Below are 21,442 nucleotides of genomic sequence, written 5' to 3'. Positions count from 1 at the left end.
TCCCGCCCTCCTGGAGCCTGCAGAGCAGCCCCTGCGACACTGGCAACTGGATGGCGGGGCGGTGAGGCACAGAGGGCACTGGATGGGAGGTCGAGAAGTCCTCGGTCACTTGGCACTACAGGCCTGAGGACCGGGACACTCTCAGTCAGAATAGGACCAGGCATGAGTGCGGTCCGGGCCTGGGGCTCTGGGACTCAAGTTCAAGACGGACCCCCTGCTAGAAAGTAGTGCGGGGTTGAGAGCAACAGCTTTGTGCCAGACCCGGGCTCACAACCAGCTCTGCCCTTCTTGAGGTCTGACTCTTGTGCATGGCAGTTTACCTCCCTGAGCCTCAGTCTTCCTGTCAGTGGAATAGGGTGATAATGTGACGATGCTGTGAAAGTAAATGGAATGTGTATGAAGTGCCTGGTGCAGGGAGTTCAATAACTGTGGCATTTAGGGATTGGGATTGAAGTCTAGGCATGACAGAGGGTCAGAAATCAGGCAGGAGGGCAGAAGTGAGATGCTGGCATGGGTGAGATCTGAGAGCAGTAACAGTTCCTGCACTGGACGAGAAAAAGCAAGAAGCACCCCAGGAAGGATGGCCTCTGCCAGGAGTTGCTGAGGTCTCAGAGATAGGGCAGGGCTGCTTCCCTTGCCTCCTGACCCTGAGGCCTGAGGTCAGAGAGGAGGGCTGAGAGCTTACTTGCTTCAGGCCTCAGTTTCCTTCTTTGTAAAATGGGCATACTAAAACTAGCCCTGCATTCCCTCAGGGCTGCAGTGATGATCAGGTTCTTTGGACATTGTCCTCTCAACGTGGTCGTGGTCACGATGGACAGAGCATAATTCTGCTTTCTTCACACAGTCCCACCCCCTCACACTGAGCAGGAGCGGGGCTTGCTTCCCAACACCGTCTCCTCTTCCCCTCTTCCCAGCCCCCAGCTGGCCTGGACTGTTGTCTGGACTGGCTCTGCTTAGGCTGGTGCCCAGGAAGGCAGAGGGGTCTCCTTTCCACAGTCCCACCGGGATGCGGGGAACAGGCTGTTTTCTGGAGCACCCTCCTTCTCTCCAGATTCAGCTTTGAGGCCAGTCCCCAAACTGTTAGCCCTGGGTGCTGGGACTGGTTTTCCAGAGCTGTGCCCCAGGCAGGAGGGGCCGTGGCTCTTGGTGGGATAGGACTGGGGAAGTGCTAGCAAGATGCTGGCATCCCAGCTTCTGCCTGGGTTGAGGGTGGGCTGTGAGGTCCCTAAAAGCCCTGCTGGTTGCGTGGAGTGGGCCGGGCTCCTGTCATCGCCCCTTGGCCTCAGTCTGGGCTTTCCGCGCTCACTCCAGAGTTTGTTTTTCTTTCTTTCTTTCCATTTTTTTTTCTCTTCCTGTCTTAGCTGTGTGTTTTCCCAGAATTCTTATGGGAACAGGGTATTTTCCTGCTCCCCCCCCCCGCCCCTTCCCCTTGTCTGTCAGATTTCCTGTTTTACAAACTCGCTTTGAATCCAGGCCCAGGGCTGGTGGGAAGCAGAGCCTCAGGGGCCTCCCCAGCAGCATCCAAGGGCCTGGGTCACCCTGGGCTCCCTGGCCCTCCCCTTTCCCATGCCTGGCCTTTGGGACAGCTGGCAGGTGAATGCCGGGCACCCAGCCTGGAAGAGGTAACCCCTAAAGGAAGGAGACAGCCGTCTCCTAACGAGGCGGTGGCCCTTGACCTCTTTCAGAGCTGCTGAGCTGACTTCTTCCTCAGCCTGCCTGGGGTGCCCTACCCCGTGCTGCACCGGGGCCCACGCCACATCCAGGGAGCCAGACCCCTCTTCTGACTTCAGCTGCCTTAGTCTGTTGCTCTCATACACCTGCTCTGAGCAGCCTGGAATTGCTCTTTGAGTGGGCAGGGGCTGGGCTTTCTGCACCCCTCCAAAGCCTAACTGGGGGTGCACAGAGAGGGCATGCAGCAGGGTAGAACTGCACTGAGCTAGCGGACCGCGCCGCCCCCGCCAGCTTTCCGCTGCTGGTGGGAGGCTGAAGCGCTGTCCTCACTAGCGGAGCACTTGCTGGTTCCTGCTGTGCTCCAGGCCTGTCATCTAAAGTCAGAGCACAAAGGGCTCTTCCCAGCACCATCCTCACGTTTTGCTGTAATGCTTCTCATGACCTGCTTTGCTTTGGAGAGATCAGTGTACCCTCATGCTCCTCTGGGAGCCAGAGACCAAGGCCTCATGACCTGGTACCTCAGCAGAGCCTGACATGCAGTAGGAGCTCAGTAATTGCATGTTGCTTTGAAAAGAGCATCCAGATGGCAGGGCCCTTTCAGGGGACTTCTGAAAGTAGGGGTTGTGCACCTGCCACGTACACAGGCTGCAGCAGGCACAGTGAGGTCATTGGCTAGTTCAGGTTCAGCCAGGAAGCCTATCTGTGCCTTCACTTGCTCCCTCACCCGGGAGCCCTCACTGATACCTTGAGGCCCTGGCGGTGGACGGCCCTGAGACCCCTAGCACGTGTCCCCTGCCCCTTGGCCTGAGGTGGTGAGTGTGTGCATCCCTGTCGTCCCTCCCCTGTGCTCTGGGAGGGCAGCCAACAGGCCAGCTTTGTCTCTGGGCCCTCAGCATGGGTCCAGCCTTGGGCCGATGCTCCATGAACCCCTGGGGAAGGGAAGAAGGGACTGAGCAGGCAGTGGGTCACAGGTGAGGCCGAGACGTGCAGTGCAGTGGGCCCTTGGGTAAAGGTCTAGGCCACATGTCTGCCAGGGCCGAGGAAGGCGAGATCCAGCCCTCCAAGGCTCTGTCTGGGCCCTTCCACATGGGCCTGGCTTACCTCCTGAGCTCCCAGCCTTCCTGCTTGGCCCACAACCCAGTGCTCAAGATGCCTGGGCCAAGATAGGAACAGCGAGGGGCCGGCCAGCCTCCTTCTTGGCTCCAGCAACCTTGGAGAGGAAGGTGGCTCTGGGGTGGGGACTGTGTTCTTCCCGACCTTGGAGCAGAGGCAGCAGCCTCGTGGCTTCTGGGAGTAACTGGGCAGGGCTGTGTCCTAGATTACCATCCCGAGGGGGAAGGACGGCTTCGGCTTCACCATCTGCTGCGACTCTCCGGTCCGAGTCCAGGCCGTGGATTCTGGTGAGTGAGTGTCTCGGGTGACGCCAGCCCGAGGCTTTGCAAACAAGATGTTGGAACTGGAAGGGGAGCCCTAAACTGGAGCAAAGTGTCCTGGTTTTTCAACACGAGAAGAATAATATTTTTAAATGAGCACAGATGAAAGTGAGGTCTATGAAAATACACCTACTCTTTTTTTGTTTTGTTTTTAATCAAAATGAAAATAGATTTTTATATTTTGTTTCCCAATCATTTCAAACAGGAACTAAACCTATATTTTCAGTAATGGCTGCATGGGAAAATGAGAGTCATTTATGAACTCGATTTGGAACCAGTATTTTATCCTATTCCAGCCTGATTAGCACTTAAAAATAGTCATCCCCCCCCTATTTTTCACAAAGAAAAGACTTCTAGTCACAGAGTGAGCATCCAAAGTGGAGAAGCTGGGACATGGTGATCTGGGTGCCCCCATTGCCTGTGAGCCTGGCAGCAAGGAAGGGTTCTCAAGGGGTGGGAGGCCCTGGGGAGGGAGGGGGGCCTGGCGGGGAGGTGGACAGCAGAGAGGTCAGCCAGTACTGGGTATGCGGGCAGGGAGGAAGTGAGGGCAAAGGGGAGCCTCCCTTCAAGGTCCCCGAGGTCGGCCCCTCATTCACAGATGAAGAAACAGAGGGGAGCGGTCCTTGTCCAAGGTCACTGTGGAAGCAAAGGACCCCGGGGCTTTTGAGGGGGTTCTGGGCTTTAGGAGCCCTTGAGTGGCTTTTCTTTGTCCCTGCAGGGGGCCCGGCAGAGCGGGCAGGGCTGCAGCAGCTGGACACGGTGCTGCAGCTGAACGAGAGGCCCGTGGAGCACTGGAAATGCGTGGAGCTGGCACACGAGATCCGGTGACAGGGGCGGCGGGCAGCCTGGGGCCTTGGGCTGAGGCGCACCTCCCCTCCCCAGACCTGGGCACACGCCTCGCCCGTGCCTCCTTCCCAGCTGTGAGCAATTCACTTTGCTCCTTGGGGAATCAGTTTCTTGGCCTGAAATTGGAAGGTTCATTCAGGTTCTGAGCAGTTTTGGATCCCAGAGCAGACAGCGGGGAAGAAGCTCTCAAACAGACCCTGTGGTTCCTGGTGCAGCTCCAGGGGGTCGCTCTCTACTTTAGCTCATTAGTTCTGCTACCTCAGAGCTAAGCCCTTGGTTTCCTAAGGATGCGTAGATGTTGCGAACATTTTCAATGGCACAATTAAACAGCTATTCTTTAAATTTTGGGGTCCCCTAAATTTCGACCCTCTGGGTTAAAGCCCTCGTGGCCCATTTTAGGTTTGCTTCTAGAATGACTGGATGAGGGGTTGTACACAGACCGTGGCTTGCTTGGTCCTCCTTGATAATACTTTGTGTCAGGAGGCACATCACTAGTTGAGTTTGGTCTTCTCTCTTGTTTACTTGGCCTTGGCCTCAGTGTCCTTCCCAGCCTCTGCCAGTCAACTAGAGTCGACCTAAGGGACCCCTTTGCTGTCTCTACTTTAGATGGCCTCTGCATCCCTTCCTGCTCTGGCACTGGGGCTTCCCTGCCCTCTTCCCCTCTCTTCCTCTCTGCCCCCGCAGGCCCCTACCGTGGCTGACTTCGGTCTCCCCCAGACTCAACTTCCCTTTGTGACTCCCCACCTCCTCCAACTTCCAGGAGCTGCCCCAGCGAGATCATCCTGCTCGTGTGGCGCATGGTACCCCAGGTCAAGCCAGGGCCAGACGGTGGGGTCCTGCGGCGGGCGTCCTGCAAGTCGACCCATGACCTCCAGTCACCCCCCAACAAGCGGGAGAAGAACTGCACCCACGGGGCCCAGGCACGGCCAGAGCAGCGCCACAGCTGTCACCTGGTGTGTGACAGCTCAGATGGGCTGCTGCTCGGTGGCTGGGAGCGCTACACTGAGGTGACCAAGCGCGGGGGCCAGCACACCCTGCCTGCACTGTCCCGTGCCACTGCCCCCGCCGACCCCAACTACATCATCCTGGCCCCGCTGAACCCTGGGAGCCAGGTATGGACAGCTGGTTCAGGGGAGGTGAAGGGCATGGGTCCCTGAGTGAGGCCAGGAAGATGCGAAGACTCAAAATTGTGTTGTGAGGAGCCTGCCAGGGGCTTGGAGTGGGGAGCAGGGAAGTGGGCTACGTGTTAGCCCCAGCCTCTATAGGGCTGTCCTGTAGGGCTGTCCTGGGCAGAGACAGCAGATGGGTCTTTGTGGCCTCAGGGCACAGATCCAGGGCCAGGGGAGGTCACACGGTAGAAGATTTCACCTCAAAAGAAGGAAGAGCTTTCTGCCAGTCTGCACTTACCCGCAGCGGAATGGGCTGCGTGGTAGGCAGCGAGCCTGTCATAGGAGCTCTAAGACGGCGTAATGGGATGTCGGCATGTGTGCCCCAAGATATCAGTCCCAGGAGATACTCTGGGAAGAAAGTTTCCTGAGGTCAAATGAGTTTGAGAAACACCTTATACTCTCTTCCTCTTCTGGGAGATTCCCAATGCATATTAGCCTATTTGAGGCTCTGAGGGCATCTGCAGTGAAGAAGGTGGTTTACCCTTGTTTAACCGAGCATTTCTCAAACTCCCCTGACGGTGCACCCTTCGTGGCAGAGTTGTTAGCGTCCCAAGTGCCAGTGTTTCACAGAACACACTTTGGAACAAGCTGCTGTCAAGGAAGTTGGGGACTTGGCCAAGGGGTTAGACTTGATGACAGCTAAAGCCTCGTTCAACTCGAACATTCTGGAGGATTCTAGATTCTGTGATCCCTCCAGGCCCCCCTCTCAGCTTGTTAGCGGGACTGCTGTTTTGCCCTTGTGCCCTGAGGTGCTCCCCTCCTATCCCCAGGCCAGGGCTGAGCAGCCTGCCTGGTGGTCTGCCCCGTTCCTGGGGCTGAGGTAGTTCTCTGTCTTTCCCCTGCAGCTGCTGAGGCCTGTGTACCAGGAGGATGCCATCCCCGAAGGTGAGTCTCTCCTGCTGCTGTGCCCTGTGAGCCCCGGAGAGAAGGCTAGGTTAGCGGCGGGGCCGGGCCCCACCTCCTCCTCTGAGTTGGGAGGCCTTCCCAGCAGAGTCAAGATCCTCCCCGCCCCCCCATTTTGACACAGACTCTGTCTCCTCTTGGGACCTTTTTCTCCCTCACTGAACCAGTGTCTTTCTTCCTTGGACCCTGAACTGAGGAGGAAGAGAGGGCATCTTCCCAGAGCAGTCTAACAGATGGTGTTCAGGACTCAGGCATTCAGCTGAGATTCAGCCAACGTTACTGAGCAACCAGTATATGTAAGGTGCTGAAGGCACTGTGGTCAGGCCAGCTTGGGAGGGAGGCACGGAATTTGGAGCTGGGAGGTTCCAAAGTGGAGTTGTGTGAGTTTGAGCAACTCATGTCCCCTCACTGAGCCTCAGTTTCTTTATCTATAAAACAGGGCTGATAATTCCCACTTCAGAGGGTTGTTGGGAGGATTGAAGGAGATAATGGTTTTGAGTAGCAGCCTGTTTACTGAGTGATGTTACACAGAAGTTAGCTGTCTTTGAATTGCACAGATGTCTGCTGTTTGAAGGGATTTTTCTCCTTTGTCCTTCAAATCCTGGCCTTATTTTTTAAGGGCCCGGGAGAGAAGCTGGGCTCAAAACCAGTTCCTTCTCCCAGGAAACCTGAGGTATCAGTGTTGCTGCTGGAGTTGGCTGGGCATTCCTTTAGGCCCTCTGCGCTGGCCTGAGTCTAGCTGGCTGGAGTCCAGGTGGTATCTGGAAGGTTGAGACCAGCCTTGCCTGGTGGTCCATGGTGCTGACCTTGGATATGCTTGAGCCCTTCCTTCTTTGACCTCCTTCTTTGTGAATGGCCTTTTCCCAACCACTTGCAGACTTGCTTCCTTGCTGTACCCCTCTGTCAGTAGCATGAAGATGATGCTTGCTTAGAGCAGGCGCCCTTTGGAGGGAAAAGGGCTCCCATCAGGCTCAGAGTTGCGATGGAAGCCATCTTTATTCTCTCCAGGCTGGGGCATTTGGGTGTTAGGGCTTGGTCTGTTGGAAATGAATCTGTGTTCCTTCCGGAGAAAAGTCTGATGGTGATTCAACACTGAGTTTTAAGAAAGCTTTTAGTTGCTGCATCAGGTTAGAGTGGAGATGTCACTGCTAAATGGTGACCCCATTAAGGGCAGGGCCTAGGCCTGCTCACCTCCGTGTGTCTGATGCTGGTCCCAGGGTCTGACAGACAGCAGGTACTCAACAGAATTTTATTGGAGTGACTGACTGAAGGGGAGTGACTCTGGTTGCCTCCAAGGTTTGCAGACTGCTCATGGGGGAAGGGAGCTGGAGAGGTGTGTGGGTTGAGGCAGGCTGGTGTGGTTCCTTCTCGGCCGAGAGATGCCTCTTGGTGTCCTCCCAACTCGTGTCCACATTTTGGTTCCCCTCTGAGAATACAGTACTTAGTAAACCAAGAAGGGCAGAGTCACGCAGGCTGTGGGAGAGGGACAAGCAAGGAAATGATGCTGCTGTTAATAACAGTGGTAACTTTTGAATGCATTATATTAAGAACTTGACCTGACTTCATTTATTCTTCATGATGATAATTATTTTGGTATCCAAGGACATCTTTGCTCTTTACCAGGGATCAAATATTCCTAGCTCCTGGTCTGCGGGTTCAGAGGAAGGGGTGGAATTCAGGGTACAGATCTTCCCTTAAACGCACTCAGGGTTCCAGAGGCTAAAGCTGTTGCCAGGGTGCCGACCTCTGTCTCCTCCTCTGGCTGGGCTGCTCGGCCTCCTTGCAGGAGGGTGGGTGGGTTGAGCCAACCTGAATAGAATGGGATCTGGTGCCCTTCTGGGGCCTGGGGTGCCTGCCCGCCTGTCGTCGGCGTGTTCTCCAGGGCTGCGGGTGCCCTTGGCATTGTCCCTTGCCCTGTGAAAGCAGCCCAGCCTCAGATTCGCCACGGCCGGGGGCGGGAGATGGCTGCCAGGGCTCACCTCGGAAGCAGGAGAAAAGCCGAGTAATTACTGTTTGGTCAGTGAAGCAGGTGTTTAAGGGGTGATATGGGGGTTTGGACCAGAGGGTGTAAGCGGTAGCAGGTGGGAAGTTAAGGAGTTTGCCTTCACAGAGCTCAGTAGCTGGGTTATAACTTGGACTGTTTTTAAAAAAAGATACTTCAAAAAATCAGTTTTGGAAAATCAAGCCCACTTGCTACACACTATCCAGGGTATGTGGAGATTGGGCACGAGGGCATGCCACTTAGGTTGGGTTGATTCTGCTTTGTACCAGTTACTGGCCAGATGACCTTGGGCAAGTCCCCCAGTCACTCCAGGCCTCAGTTGCCTTGTCTATAAAATGGGGCTACTTCCCACCTGAAGGCAAAGGTGTATGTCAAGTGGCTTATTCATGACTCTCTAGGCCCAAGGCAAAGATTCTGTGACAGCCCTATGCAGCTGGGCTAGGGCAGGGAAGAAGTGGATTCCTTTAAAGGTCAGACTGGGGGCAGGCAAAGGCCCAGATTTTGGTATTAGCAAAGTTTGCTCTACTTTATTTAGTAGACAAGTTTGTTAAGTTTGGTCTACTTTGCCTTGCTTGTCAGTCCTGTGTGGTTTTGCCTTCTCTGGTCTAGGCTCGGTTGTGTTAAATTAGACTGTCTAGTTCCAGACTGACCCTTTGATCCCTGTTCATGGTACACTTTGTGGCGCAGCAGCCCTGTCCTAATGCCAGCCCTGACGGGTGGATTATTTGTTGTCTTGGGTTTATAATCCTCGTGCCCTCATACCCTGGTACCATTTCATTCACCAAACCCTTTCCCATCGGGTCTCTCGTGTGCGCCCTCACCTGCCCTGGGGCAGGCAAGGCAGCAGTCTGTATTATCTCTGCTTTGCAGTGGAGAAAACTCTGGCTCAGAGGGGAAGGAACCTGGTCAGGGTTACACAGCCAGTGTCTGAGGAGGCCAGTGCTCAAGTTCAGGTGTCTTGTCCAACTCAAATCCAGTGCAGAGCTTGAGAGCCAGGATGGGTTCTTTCAGCAAAGGGGCCAGTGCCTGGCAGCACAGAGCCCTCTGGGGCGGACGTCCGGGGCCAGAGCAGACAAGGAGCTGGGTAGGTACTTCCATGCATCTGCCCCCCGCCCCTGTCCTGGGCTCACGCTCTTTCTACTCTTCTTTAAATGACTCCATGAAGAAGCAGGAAGTGGTTTAGGTTATTATGGTTTGAGTGCTGCCCCAAGATACTGCTGTGATCAGTGGTCACTTGTGTGTGTGGGTTGACTTGTTTTTCTCACCCTGCTCAGTGAGAAGGGGCATGGGGTGGGTAGAGGAGGCAAGTGTGAAACCTTCCGAGCTGAGTTTTTCCCCTGAGGCTGTGGGCCACGCGTTGGTGGGGAGCTTCCCTGAGATGTAGCTGGGGTCAGGCCACCTGTTCACCCCCAGGCTGCCAGGACTGGGGGTGGTGGAAGGAGACCTGGGCCCCAGTGGGCTGCGCATGCAGGTCAGGGAGGGCTGATCAGTTGCCCACCTGACAGCAGGGACCCTCGGAGGGGGCCCAGGTGTGTGCAGAGTCTGAATGCCCTGGAGTTTGTCTCCTACCTGCTTGTGTCCAAGAATTCCTGACTTTTTAGCTACTCTGTGTTTGGCTCTTCTGCCCATTGGATGAGACATGATAAAGATGTGTATGCCACCCCTTGTTCAGTGTGAGGTTGTGTGTCCTGCTGTGTCACCTTATAGAGGGACTCCCTGCAGCTCTCTGCTCTCTTCCCTGGGGGTAATTCATTCTCTCTCTCTCTCTCTCTTCTCTCTCTCTCTTTCTCTCTCTCTCCCCCTTTTCTGATGAGAATAATTTGTGAGTTGATAGCCAAGCCGGGGAATACCTCCTGGCTGCGATGAAGCCTAGGATTCCCAGAGTCCCTGGAGTATCTGATTAACTTGCTTTCCCAAGTGGAGAAATCACAACAACAAAACCACGATAAGTTAGCAGCTCACTTTTATCGCACGCTTACCAGGTCCCAGGCGTTATTCTAGGGGCTTTACTTGGAGCGTCTCATTGAATCCTCACAGCAACCCCATGAGCTTGGTACTGTACTTGCAGTGAGGAAACCAAGACTCTGAGGGGGGACGTGAGTTTCTGGTGGTCGCCAGGCTGGGGAGCAGCGGAGTGGGATTTGGGCGCAGCCCTCTGGCTCAGAACCGGGGCTCTTCCCCTGGAGCTGGAGCGGCAGGTGCCACTCCTTACCCAGACTGACTCAGTGAGCCAGGCCGCTCCAGCTCCCTTGGCTAGTGGAAGGCAGACCCCCACGCATCCTGAGAAAGCCCACTGTCTCTGCTGTCACTGCAGAGACATGACCTCCAGTCCCTTTGTTCACGGGACCTGGGGGGCAACGAAACGGGCCAGCGGTGCCGGCTGTGCACAGGGAGCCGCGGGAATGGGGACACGGGGGCTCACACATGCTCGGTCACCCGGGACGCTCCACCTGATGGCTTGTTTGATGTGGGACTCTGGGCCCGGTGAGGTCAGATCTTCTGATGTTTCGAATCTGAGAGATTTTCTGATTTTTAAATGTACGAGGCCAAGCCGATAGGTCTGATTCGGGTCCTGGGTCACCGGATGAGGAATGCTGCCTTTATCGTCGCTGGCGGTTCCCGGCTCTGTCCTTGCTCCGGAGTTGCACATTCGTATCTCTCGCAGAGTGTGAGGGGATTCCCTCTGAGGTCTCCCTGTCTTCTCAGCACCTTGCTCAGGGCCGGCACATGGCAGCTGCTGTTGTTAATGGCCGTTAATGGACTGAGACTATGTTCCCTGTTTCTGCAGAGGCATGCCTCTGCAGGGGGGATAGAAATGCCTCACGGTCCCCCATCTCTGTTCCACAGAATCAGGGAGTCCCAGTAAAGGGAAGTCTTACACGGGCCTGGGGAAGAAGTGTCGGCTGATGAAGACGGTGCAGACCATGAAGGGCCATGGGAACTACCAGAATTGCCCGGTCATGAGGCCGCACGCCCCACACTCAAGCTATGGCACCTACGTCACCCTGGCCCCCAAGGTCCTGGTGTTCCCCATCTTCGTTCAGGTGAGCTGATGGCCGGCCCCAAGGGCTCCCTCTGGAGGAGGTGAGAAAGAATAGGGTCCTTTACCCGGGGACTCAGAGATGGTACCTCGTTCCAGGACTGAGGACCCCCTTTGGGGAAAGACAAATAGCCTTAGGGGCTCAGGATTCCGGGGGTTACACTGAGGGAGCAGAGGTTTCCAGGAGGAGGAACAGGAGAGTGGGGGCAGGGAAGCTCAGCGACAAGCGGGTCCCCCTTCCCCACCTCCCCTCCCCCCTCCCCTCCCCCTCCCCTCCCCCCTCCCCCCTCCCCCTCCCCTTTCTCTGGGGCCATTGCAGACACACTACAGCTGCTGGTTGTATTGTCACAGGGCCTGTGTGCTGAGGGTTCTGCTTCCTGGCTCCTCCAGTGCTTTGCTGTTTGGAGATGACCAAGGGAGAGAGCCTGGAGGTCTGGCATCTTGTCTGGCCATCAGACATCTTAGCAAACATGTCTGGCCAGTACTAGCTGGTGGCCTGAGATTATTTAGATCTCCCTTCCCCTGCTTTTCTCTCTTTTTCCTTCTCTTCCTCCCCATTTCCAAACCTTTATTTATTCTATCACCCAGATATAACCAATGTGAGCATTTAGATATCTTTCCTGTGCATATACATATTAAAAAAAAACCCAGACAGATCTTATTGTACGTTTTATATCCTCTTGCCTTTTTTAAACAAGAATTGCAGCATGAACATTTCCTACATCATTAAATCTTCTTTGAGACTGTGTCTTGTAGTGGTTGGACACTACTATATGGATGTACCATATTTATTTAACCAGTTCTCTATTCTGTTCAGACACTTGTGTTATGTCTACTCTTTTGCTATTGTAAATAACTCTGTGATGAAGATCCTCATGCGTGAATTGCCTCTCGGATTATTTTCCTTGGGGGAGATTCCGAGAAGCAAAATGACTGGGCTATGGGTCGTAAACATCTTAAAGGCTCTTTATGCATATTTTGACAAATTGCTTTCCAGAGAGACTCTTAGTTTATCCTCTCATCAGCAACCTGGAGGGGACATGGCCCCAAGAGCTTCATTTCTGACCATGCCTGCCTTCTCTGGTCTCCCTGGCATCCCATTCCGGGCCTGTCACTGGCCAGTGGATCTTAGAACTCATACTTTTATAGGACGCTCACAACGCAACTCTGGCAGGTGATGCGCCTCTCCCCAGACAACTCCATGGGCAGGGTCTGCCCTTTGCCTTTCTCTTGGTCTCTTCTCTTTCTCGGGATGTAACCACAAAGGTCTTGGAATCCACGGGACTTATTTTTCATTTTCATTTTTAAATTTTTGCAAAAAAAATTAAAAATTAGTTTTTAAAAGTTATAAAAAACTTCTGAGTTGTAAAATATATAAACCCAGAATGGCATAACACTTAAATGCAGAGTTTAACGGGTAATTATAAAGTGGATATCGACTAAGAGAAAGGACTAGAGCATTGTCACCACTCCAGAGGCTGTGTATCTCTCTTCCTGATTACGATGCCCCCTCCGCCCGAGACATACCCACCAGCATGACTTTATGATAATCATTTCTTAGCTTTTCTTTAGTTTTACCACCGATACGTGCTTTCCTAAATGACTTCTTTTTGAATATTGCTTAATGAAACCATATCTCATATCTTCTTTGGGGCCTTGCTTCTTTTGCCCCACGTTACTTGTAAGATCCATCTTGGTTGTTGTGAGTAGTTGACATTTGTTTTGTTATCTTTCTTCCAGCACCTTGCTTGGTGTCAGGTGCCCTGAAGCCATGTTATAAATGTGCATTCACGAGGACAAGCCCTGCTGGGTAGTCCAGAGCTGAGGGAGGTTTCTTCAGGCTGCACGGGGCCAGGGCTCCACCGTGGGTATGGGGCAGGGTCATGTGGTGGGGTGAGAGGTTTGGCTGAGTCTTGGTCCCTGGGCACTGACAGCTGAGAAGGACTCAGTGAACTCAAGTGTGTTATGAATGTAGAGCAGGGACTGGCCTGGCCTTGAAGGGACTCAGGTGACCAAATCTGGCATGAGGCTCTCAGGATACTGCTAGAGGCATCCTGAGAACCTGGGCCTGACAGCATGAACAGGACAGATGGGGGAATGTGGGGGCCAGGAGCGCCCAGGAGCTCAGTGCAGTGGGGGAGCTGGGGCGGGCTCGGGTGGTAGGGTCGGGGGCGGGGAGGATGGCAAAGGCCGACCATGTGGTTGGACTTCCTGCAGCTAGTGTGTGAGGGCTGGTGGGGAAGGTAGCAGCAGCAGTTCCGCCCAGGATGAGCGTCTCTGTCTTTCTGCTTCTGTCTGTGTATGAGGGGGCGTGTGGGCTCTTGGGGTGTTGGTGCAGGGCTAGCGGTTTTCTGTGGCTGGCTTTGGCAGGCTGCCTCCCCCTCCCCTCCCCTCCCTCCTCTCCTCTCCCTCCTCTCCCCCCTCTCCCCCTCCCCTCCCCTCCCCTCCCCTCCCTCTCCCCCTCCCCTCCCCTCCCCCTCCCCCTCCCCCTCCCCTCCCCTCCCCTCCCTCCCCTCCCCTCCCCTCCCCACCATCGCCACCAGGCCTCTTTGAACTGTCCTTTGTTTTCAGCCTTTAGATCTCTGTAACCCTGCCCGGACCCTCCTGTTGTCGGAGGAGCTGCTGCTGTATGAGGGGAGAAACAAGGCTGCCGAGGTAAGACACTCACATTTCCCAGGTGGGGTTTCTGGTGGGCTTCATCGGCCATCCTCCAGGCCCCTAACTTTCCTCTCTTCCTGATGGTCTCAGAATTGTACAATTGCGGTAGAAAAGACCAGAAAAGGCCTCCATGCCCTCTTTACCGAATGGCTACCCAGCTTTTTTTTTTGGTATATTTCCAGTGATAGGGAACTCGCCACCTCTCAAAGCGATAGAGTGCATCTTTGATGGTTAGAGAGTTTTCCCAACGCCTAATGACGTTCCACTGTTTCTCCCATCTTCCTCTAAGGAGCAGGAGAGATGGCATTTCACCCCAGCTGTGATGAATGACTTTGTGGGTGAGAAGATAAAGCTGTTAGCCAAAGAGAATTTTAGAAGAGCACCTGTTACCTGCGTTTTTGGGTGTATATTAACCCAAATCCAAAATCCTCTTCTGAGGGATAAGTCTGTGATCTCTCTTTGGGCTCTAGCTCTGCCAACAGAGGCCTGGGTGTGTAGGTCACGCTGCTTTTCCTGGGAGCTGGCCCTGGCTTATCCCTAACTGGGGGGATTTCACTCGCCCACACCATCCCCAGAGCTGGCCAGGTTCCGGCTCAGTCTCATGAGTTTAAATCTACTTGGGAACAGCAGTTGGAGCTCTGGGGTCTGACTGGGCTACCTGGGAGCCTTGAAGAGAGGGTAGGGGGCTTGCCTCCAATCAGGCCTTGATTCAGAGCTGGCAGCGTGGCTTGGCTGAGTTGAGTGGCAGCTTGGGGTGGTGGAAAGATCAGGAAACTTGGAGGCAGAAGGCATGTAGCCAGCTCTTGCTCCGCGGCTGGTTCACTTACGACTTCTTCCTTCTTCCTCAGTCTTCCCATCGGAACAGTGGGGGTGTGTGTGTGTTTGAGGCAGCAAGGGCAGGGTCTGAGGTCAGCTGATCTCTAAGGGCCCTTTCAGCCTCAGCATTCCGGGACATTTTGTGTAGTCATGACTAAAGCAGGCTGCTTTTGTTTTGTTTGTGAAACAAGCAGACCAGAACTCATATTTTCCAAATGAGCGTTGTCTTTCAGGGGCGCTCCCTGGGGAGACTGCAGGATTATTTCTACCACACTGGCGTTGCTTACCACATTTCTGGACCTCCTCTTCGGGAACTTTCTTAAGAACCTTGGCATAACTTCTGAATTGCCTCTGTGGGAGTAAAACTTCATCTGTTGCGGGGGATTTGGGTTTTAGGAACGAGAAGTCCTTTGGAGCTATGCTTGGTGAATAAGTGTGTGGTGGAGCTCAGTCAGGTAGCCAAAGGTCAGAAACTGAGGTGTAGCTATAAACTCACAAGACTCAGAAGGAGGCAGTTAGAAATGGCAGCCACTGTGGAGTACATTCATATGTCTCAGTGTGCTCTTTTCTTCCGCTACTCACTCACCATTAAGCCTGCAAACCTTGAGCACTTTTTATTTATCCTCACTGTGCAAGTTTTCCATACTTGATCCCAGTTAACTCTCGCAGCTTCCCGAGGAGAGACACGTTTGTCCCGACTCAGTAGATGAGGAAACTGAGGCTCCAGTGAGATTTACTAGGACCTGAGGGTCTCAAGACTCCTAAAAGATGGAGCCATGATTAGCACTTGGGATCTCTCTGGCTCAGCAGTTCTTTCCAGGATCCCATGCTGGCTCTGGTGTGTTTGTTTAAAAATAAACTAACAAACACAAGCTGAAGCCAGGGCCTGATGATAGTTAAAATCTGTCCAAAAGCTCTTTGCCTAGTGGGTCTTTGGAGCCCTAGAACTAAGAGACCCCTTTTGACGGTTGAAAGAAATGATTTGAAGACAAGGAAAAATAATGCATTTCTTTTTCTTGAAATATGATATGAAGCAAATATGTGGCTCTTAGTAGCCTGTCGCGTTATTCAGGCAAAAATATAAACCAATTCAAGAGGGGTTTGGAGAAGTTCAGAGAATCGCATCGTGGCTGGGCCCTCAGGAGCCGTCCATTCTAATTGCTTCCCTGTAACTTTCCAGCTGATTGTTCTCCAGCCTCTTGAGTCTGCTGAGGGAGCCCTCCCGGCAGTGGTTCTATTACCAGAGAGCCCTAAATTGTAGAAAGTTCTCCCTGGTGCTCGACAGAAATCTTTGTTCGCGGAATGTTCCCCCTTGGCTCGGTGTCCCTTCTCTTCTCTGGGCATGCTCCGTGAGCTGATCCAATCCCACACCGTGAGCTGCCCTCATCACACGCCCTCCCGGAAGTCACCAACTTGATTAACGTGCCCTGAGATCAAATCAGCGTTTTGGTACACCCTCATTTCTACATTCCAAGAATGGTTACTGAGCATCTACGATGGAGCCAGGCCCTGTGCTGGAGGTTCCAGCAGTCCTGTGGGGCACAAGACAGACATGCCCTCACTTTACACACTGACTCATTAAGTTTACCGTTTGCTCAGGCACCAAGGCCTTTGCTGCAAACCCTGCCCTCAGGCAAGATTCCTCCGTGGAAGCTTGGTTAGGACCACGTGGGATTAGTGATCCTTCAAGTCGCAAGGATTTCCTAACCAAGTGATTCCTCGACTCTTGAGCCTTTGGGAAAACAGATGTGTCCTTGGAACAAGTGTGGGGAAGACAGCTGGCGGCCCCCAGGGCCTGCTGTGGGAAGCAGAAGGTAACTGGGCTGTGGAGATGGGCGTCACTGCACTGCGGGCTGCTGTGAATCCCGCGGGGAGCAAGGCCTGCAGGGTGCTGGTGAGACGGGAGAGGGGCCCACCTGCCCTCCTCTGGCACCCTCGCCTCTCTGCCCCGTCTCCCGCTGGGCGCCAGCTCTGTCCTTTCCCTGACCTGGCTTTTGGGGAAATTCTTCGTTCAGGCCTTAATCACTTCCTGTCTAGACCACATTCTCAGCTCTGGGAATCCGGGCTAGAGCAGCGACCTGGGTCTTTTCTCACCTTGCTCGTGCCTCTTCTCCACTTGCCATCCATCCAGCCCTCTCTGGGCCTGGGTTGTTTTTTGAATTTTTAGGCTCCTGACAGACTATCTCCTCTGACCCTTCCTCTGCCAGCTTCCCTGTGGGTCCAGAGACCACTTCCAGGTTTCCACTGGGTGGGTCAGGGGAGCCTGAGGGTTTGTCTTGTGCTCGCCTAGTGTAGAGCTTTCTCCTTTCCACTCATTGGACGTTGAAGTCTTCTTCTCAGACAACCATCCCCTAAACTCCTTCTGAACTCTGAGATCATTTTCTTCCCTTCCCTTAACTTCATGTTTCTGTCTCCTTTGTTCCTCTTTTTCGGTCCCTGTTTGGATTCTTTCACATTCAGGGACGGGACAACTGTAGGCACATTGCTGCCTCACCATACTGTGAGAGCTTTGCGGTCATCCAGACCTGGGCAATGGTCTCTGGCTGTGTAGCCTTGGAGAGGTCACTTAACCTCTCAGTGCTGTAGGGTTCTCACCTATACATGAGGGCAATGATGTTAGTTACAAGTGAGGATCCACTGAGCAGAAAGTAAGTGCTCAAGAAATGGAGGCTTCTGTGGTCTGTGTTGGGTCAGGGCTGCGATGGGAAGGGGTTTGGAGAGAGTCACTGCCAGGATGCCTTCCAGCCCAGGGTTCAGGAGCCCTTGTGTTTGGTCCCCGTTAGATAAGCCAGAGCCCCTGAATGCCTCCTGCTCAAGAATGCCCCCTATTGTCTCTGTGGCCCAGATTCCCTCAAACCTCTGTGTGCCACGTAGTCCTTTGAAAAACACTTATGTGTTTTCAAATTATAAAAGTAACAGATTCTCACTGCAAACTAATGCAAATTAAACAGAAATGTATAAAGTCAAGTCCCATTCACCACAGTGAAGACTGTGATGAGTATTTTAGGCATTAACAAATGTATAAATACAGACAGATTTACAGTTTGGTTTTACGAAGTTGGATTATATGCTAGGTATTTTTTGGACATTGCACTATTTTGATTTATGATGGACAGATTTCCATTTCTGCCCACATAGCTCTACTTTATTCTTTCAATAGTTGCATAAAATTCTACCACATGAAGGTAGCATAATTTAGTTTATCCATCCTCTCTTAATGGGTGTTTATGTTCTTTTTTAAAATTACAAAAATTTGTAATGCTGAGAACATCCCTACATGTTCATATTTATATGTCCTTGTAAGTATTTCTATAAGCTAGAGTCATAGAGGTGAAGTTGTTAGGTCATCTTTAACAGTCTGACAGCTAAATGTTAACATGTTGGCTTTTTAAACTTCGTCAGCAATCCAGCACACACTCACTGTGGCCCTTCGTAGCGCATGCCGACCTTCCAGCGGACTCTTCTTACCCCAGATGAGATGAAATGTCAGATTTTGACACCTCAAAGGGAATTCCACAAAATTAATAATATTTTGTTTTCTTCGGAGAATCTAAAATAGGGTTTTTATTGCTTTTGACTAAAGGCCACCGCAGGATTTACAAAACAAAGAGCAGTGTAATCTTTACTGGCATTAGAGGATCAAGTGGATTTTTTTTAGCATAAAAATATGCTGAGCATGCCTGATGGTTTACCTATAATGTCTAAAAATATCTTTCTCTTTTATTTTTGGAACAGCTAGTGTATAAAAGAGATAAAAAAGTTCTGTGCATGTCTGTGTTGGAGCATAAGTAACTGGCTTTTTCTTGAACTGATTGTGCATGAACGCAGTTAAAATTATCTACAAGGAATTTGGTAAGAATACTCACATTGCATGATGCTTCAAATTCACTGTCTATACAGACCTTGTGAAAGAAGCCTGTAGCGAGCTGGGCAGGGACGTTCCCTGCTGTTTGCACAGATGAAAAAAAACTGAGGCAGAGGGGATTCAGCAGACTTAACCAAGTTTTCACGGCTACTTAGTGCAACAGGTGCCTCGACTTCTGACACCAAGCCCAGTGCTCTTTCAGCCGGACATTTAGAGGAGAATGCAAGCAAATGTGGCACATCCTGCAGCTCAAGGGTGGCTCCAGGCCAAGGGCGCTGGGCTGGAGATTCCAGAGGCGTTTGGTCAGAGAGGTGGGCCTGTGGGGTGTCGGGCTGTTGAGAGGCTGGCAGAGGCCGTCAGGAGGCATGGAGGATGAGGATGAGGGCTGATTTTTGTTCTGTTATTTTTTCCTACTGTGAGGAGTAGGCAAAAGGGCAGTCTTTTTTTTTTTTTTTTTTTTTTTTTTTGGCGGTACGTGGGCCTCTCACTGTTGTGGCCTTTCCCGTTGCTGAGCACAGGCTCCAGACGCGCAGGCCCAGCGGCCACAGCTCACGGGCCCAGCCGCTCCGCGGCATGCGGGATCCTCCCGGACCGGGGCACGAACCTGTGTCCCCTGCATTGGCAGGTGGACTCTCAACCACTGCGCCACCAGGGAAGCCCCAAAAGGGCAGTCTTGACTGCAGATCAGGTCTCTGCCCTTGGCTTAGGCCACGCTGAGCATCTGCTCCTGGTTATGCCCGAGATGATGGAGACTCGTTCCCTGGACTCCCAGGGGAGGCTGTGGCTTCTGGCCTCTGGGACAGCAGAACAGCGAGCTCTGTTTGCTCTCTCCCTGTGCAGGTGACGCTGTTTGCCTACTCTGACCTGCTGCTCTTCACCAAGGAGGATGAGCCAGGCCGCTGCAACGTCCTGAGGAACCCCCTCTACCTCCAGAGCGTGAAGCTGCAGGAAGGTGAGTGCATGCCCGAGGTGCCCTGGACTCCCTCTGCACTCTCCCTGAGTCCTCCTGCTCTGGGCAGCATGGATGGGATGTGTGCCCCTAGGCCTGGTTCTCAGACACTGGCGTTCCAGTCTAGGCTGGCAGGCCCCCGTACACCCTGAGCTTTGCTGGGAGGCTTCTGCTCCAGTGAGGTTTCAGAGAGGCTTGGGAGTGGAGTGGGAAAAGCGCTGGCTTCAGACAGACCTGTGTTCAAATCTTGGCTCTCCCCTCACTACCTGTGTGACCTCAGGCAAGTTCCTCAACCTCCCTGAGCCTGTTTCCTCATGTGTAAGTGAGGACACCAGTAGTATCTCAGAAGGTTTTTGTGAAGATTACCCCACACTTGCCATGGTGCCTTCCCCTCCACTCGGGAATGGGAAACCAGCGGGAGTATCTGTCGAGTGGTTTGGTTTGGCGCCTGAGGTCTCTGCTGAAAGGGGCTCAATTTCCTCTCCCAGATTATGAAAACAACACCAGACCTGTTTGAGCATGGGTGACAGGGGCAGGGAGGAAAATATTACCCAGTGAAAGAATTCTGTTTTGACGGGTTTTGCTCCAGGGAAACTTCCTGCCTGTTTGCGAACTCGGCCTGCGTGCTCGGTGCCCCCGCTGTTCTTCCTCCTTAGAAACCCAGGCCGTGTGAGAACCTCCATTCTCGCAGCCCCACAGGAAGTCGCTTACAACTTCTCCTCCTCTGCCTCTGGCTTTCTCCTGCCCACTGCATGGCGGCCACTGAGGGGAAAAAGCAAGTCACCTTGCTTGGGGCCAGCCTCTCCTGTAGGGTGGGCTGGGCCTGACCAAGGTCATGGGGAGGAGCAGCCCTCTGAGCAAGTTCAGCTGAGATCCTGGCATTCCAAGGAGCCCCCCAGTACCTGCGGGAGTGGGGCGGGCAAGAGCTACAGTGACTCTGCCCTTGGCTTCCCCGCTGCCCGGCCCCTCCCTCTGTCCCTCACGCCCAGCTTCCCCTACACACCCATTCTCCCGTCCCTCCCACCCCTCTGCACACACATGCACTCACACGCCTGCCCACCCCCCAGCTCCCACTATCTAGGACCCAGTCAGATTTGAGGGGTGCTGGTGGGGGGCTGTGCTTGGTAATACAGGCTGATTGATTATAAGAACCATCACACAAGTCGGGCTCATCACACAAGTCTGGGGCCTGCAAACCCAGGACCCTGGGCAGCTCAACCTCCTGCTGAAAGGAGGGAGGGGCAAGAGGGCTTTCAAACTGGCTGAGCATTGGGTGTGGGTTGGGAGCGACAGGGCAGACAAAGGGCCGAGGGCAGTAGCTGGGGGCGTGAGGCCCTGGGCCGGCTTTGCTGCTGACGTGTGGTGTGGCTTCAGCTGCTCCTTTCTCCCTTTTCTGGGCCGCGGTTTTTCTGACTGTGAAACCAGGCTTGGGCAGTCCAGTGTGTTCCCTCCCAGACCTGACGTGCCCACGTGGCCCCCGAGGTTGCTCTGAGAAGCTGGACAGTGCTCATTTGTCTGGTCCCCACCCCTAGCCTGGGTGGGGGGAGTCCGCTGGGAATTGGTTGGATCTTCCCCTCCTGGAGGCCCCAACCTAAGGCTTGAAGTGAGAGGCAGGGTAAGCACCATCCTCCACTGGGTGGCGGCTGGTCAGGGTGGGTGGCGGCTGGTCAGGGTGGGTGGCGTGAGGCCTTGGGGCGTGGCAGAGAAACCTCCCACGTGCCGGGTCGCATGTGAGCGCCAGCCTGTGCAGGCATGGCCTCCTGGGGCTGGAGACTGTGAGTGGCCAAGACCAGCACTGCTCAGGAGAGATGACCACAGCCCTTGGAGCCTATTGGGTTGGCACGTGAGGGTGTGTGTGTGTGTGTGTGTGTGTGCACGCGCGCGCGCGCGCACATGCGCGTGCCTGTCCTGGCTGGCCGGGCAGTTGTTCTGGTGCGAACTGTCTTGCCTTTCTCCAGCAGTGTCAGTCAGCAAACACAGCGAGTGTGGCTTTCCATGGAGCCAGTGGGAGCGAAGGAAATGGCTCAGAGACACTGAGCACTCAAGGTGCACATTTCAATGCTTAGATGTCTTTTCAGGCACTTGTGGGG

The 21,442-nt window shown here is 53.6% G+C and overlaps 1 protein-coding gene across 13 annotated transcripts in view; it reads left to right on the top strand.

Moving 5' to 3' along the window:
* Positions 1 to 21,442, top strand: part of RGS3 (regulator of G protein signaling 3) — a 160,276-nt gene that overhangs the window by 68,955 nt on the left and 69,879 nt on the right. For 12 of the 13 annotated variants that reach the window (XM_082613111.1, XM_082613101.1, XM_082613113.1 and 9 more), the window contains 7 exons: positions 2,990 to 3,071; positions 3,823 to 3,928; positions 4,711 to 5,062; positions 5,965 to 6,004; positions 10,872 to 11,068; positions 13,636 to 13,719; positions 19,244 to 19,355. In XM_082613111.1, the coding sequence (XP_082469237.1) occupies positions 2,990 to 3,071; positions 3,823 to 3,928; positions 4,711 to 5,062; positions 5,965 to 6,004; positions 10,872 to 11,068; positions 13,636 to 13,719; positions 19,244 to 19,355 (973 nt within the window). Of the gene's footprint in view, positions 1 to 2,989; positions 3,072 to 3,822; positions 4,025 to 4,710; positions 5,063 to 5,964; positions 6,005 to 10,871; positions 11,069 to 13,635; positions 13,720 to 19,243; positions 19,356 to 21,442 lie in introns of those variants that run through there. The other variant, XM_082613103.1, reaches the window with a different exon arrangement.

The sequence above is a fragment of the Mesoplodon mirus genome, assembly GCF_964341445.2.
Source record: "Mesoplodon mirus genome assembly, chromosome: 1".
Classification (NCBI taxonomy): Eukaryota; Metazoa; Chordata; class Mammalia; order Artiodactyla; family Ziphiidae; genus Mesoplodon; species Mesoplodon mirus.
Note: the sequence above shows the minus strand (reverse complement) of the source record. Positions and strands in the feature narration are given on the sequence as shown.